At 29.6% G+C, this 2,108-nt stretch overlaps 1 protein-coding gene across 1 annotated transcript; it reads left to right on the top strand.

Annotated features, from left to right (window-relative positions):
* The first annotated feature begins 1,060 nt into the window (after positions 1-1,060).
* On the top strand, positions 1,061-1,860 carry LOC132599778 (arabinogalactan protein 23-like). The gene has a single exon (XM_060312995.1). The coding sequence runs from the start codon at positions 1,489-1,491 to the stop codon at positions 1,678-1,680; it is 192 nt and encodes a 63-aa protein (XP_060168978.1). The 5' UTR covers positions 1,061-1,488; the 3' UTR covers positions 1,681-1,860.
* The last annotated feature ends 248 nt before the right edge of the window (positions 1,861-2,108 follow it).

Genomic DNA, 2,108 nt, shown 5'->3' with positions numbered 1-2,108 from the left:
TATGTCTACACTCAAATAAGAAAAAATTGAATAATTTTACTACCGAGGAAGCAATCTTAAAACTAAATATGATAAATAAGGATAACATGTATAAGTAATTAACAGACCTCTTCTGTTAATTAAAAGAGAAACTAAAATCTTAAAGAACAAAAAATAACAACCCTCAAAATATAACACTCTTCTAAAGGGCATACATGGACCGGGTTGGTTCCAATTTTTTAAACACCAAACCAAACCAATTGCGTCGGGTTTTTAAATTTATACACCAAACCAAACCAATAAAATTTGGGTTTTTCAACCTCGGGTTTTCTCGGGTTATTCGATTTTCTCGGGTTTTTCGGGGTTTTTTTGGGAATAGTCTTGATACAAAACATATAACTTTTACTTCAAATAATTCTTTAGTCCTAGTAAGATACAACTATATAATTAAGATGTTTCTTAAGAAAATAACACAATGTGAGAAGAGTGATGACATTGTATTAAAACATTCAACAAAAGCTAATAAAATCGGTTAAAATAAATATTGCTAATTAACAAGCCATAAAGAAAATGACCATAATCTAAAAATACTAAGTCATGCTAAAAAAAGTACGGCTATTAAGTATTAATTACATGACAAAGAAGAAAAACTTAAGTTATGTATTTTCACTCTCTAAATCAATTATGCAAAACTAAAGAATAGATATCCAACATAATTGTCATTCCTAGTGGTAAATTGAATTTCTTTTGTTAGCATTAGTGTTGAGTTGGTTTTGGTTTGGACTTTATTTGAGTTACTAACATCCATAGGATATAAAACTTATTGACATTCAAAATTCTAAGTTCAAACTTGAATAATATGATAATAGATAAAAAAAACTACGAAAAAATTTAAGAAATATTTATAAATTACATTACAAATAAATATTTTTATGTATACAATATTTTAAAAATTGAATACATGTAATGTCGGGTTGGTTTGGTTCAGTTTGGCTTTTTTTAGTTAAAACCAAACCAAACCAATTATGGTCGGGCTTTTTTTTTCAACACCAAACCAAGTCAAACCAAATCACTAATCGGGTTTTTTTCTCGATTTGACTCGATTTATCGGTTTAGTACGGTTTGTCGGTTTACTTTGTACACCCCCTACTTCTAACATAAGCGTAAAAAACTTAGTCAAAATATTGTCATATTTGCACTTTCTTCTGAACTGTAAAAAAAAAAAAAAAAAAAAAAGTACAAACCAAGACCAAGAAAACGCTAAATTTTAGAATAATAAAGAAAATTGAGAACCCTTAAAATCTAACAGACGATCTCTAAAGTCACTCTAGCCATAAACATACAAATGTGGTTCAAATTATCCGAGTTAGAAAATTCTTCAAAAATATCCCAAGACACACCTATATATATCCCCCTCTTCTCAACCACATTCAAATCACCAAAGCAACAAAATAATCAAACACAAACATAAAAAATAAACTTTTCTTTTAAATAAAAACAAATTCAGAAATGGAGATGAAGAAGATTGCTTGTGTCACCCTAATTGCTGCTGCATCAATGAGTGCAGCTATGGCTCAAATATTGCCCCCAAGCTCCGCCCCAGCTCCTGCCCCTTCAAGTGATGCCACTGCTTCATTGCCCCATGTGGCAACTTTGGCCGGTGCTACTTTATTGTCCTTCTTTGCTTATTACATGCACTAAATATATCATATGAAAAGAAAAAGAAAAAAGGGATGAGAATTGAAGGAGATTATTACAGGTCTTAGGGCAGGCAAAAAAAAAAAAAAAAGAAGAAGATATTTTAGACCTATTGGTCTTTAATTCCACATCTTTGTGTAATACATATCATCACCAACAAAATAAAATCATTATTTTGTGGTTTATTATTATTATTGTTGTTGTTTTTGTTTGCTATGGAATGATTAATTGCAATTTCATCATTTTGCATTTATTTGAGATTGATCTCGAAATATCGATCAATCTCAAATTTATCAATGAGATTAAGGTAAATTATCGAATCTACAAACACAAAAAACAATTTTTGAAAACATTATGATCAGAAAAAAGGTTTTCCAAGAACTTTTTGGAATTGTTTTGAAACCCCCGTGTTGTATTCAGTGATAGAGTTT

This window comes from Lycium barbarum, chromosome 6 (assembly GCF_019175385.1).
Source record: "Lycium barbarum isolate Lr01 chromosome 6, ASM1917538v2, whole genome shotgun sequence".
In the NCBI taxonomy this organism is placed as follows: domain Eukaryota; kingdom Viridiplantae; phylum Streptophyta; class Magnoliopsida; order Solanales; family Solanaceae; genus Lycium; species Lycium barbarum.
Note: the sequence above shows the minus strand (reverse complement) of the source record. Positions and strands in the feature narration are given on the sequence as shown.

Bases quoted from the DNA above. Each gene is read 5' to 3' on its own strand.
- LOC132599778 (XM_060312995.1), top strand. From the start codon at position 1,489: ATGGAGATGAAGAAGATTGCTTGTGTCACCCTAATTGCTGCTGCATCA.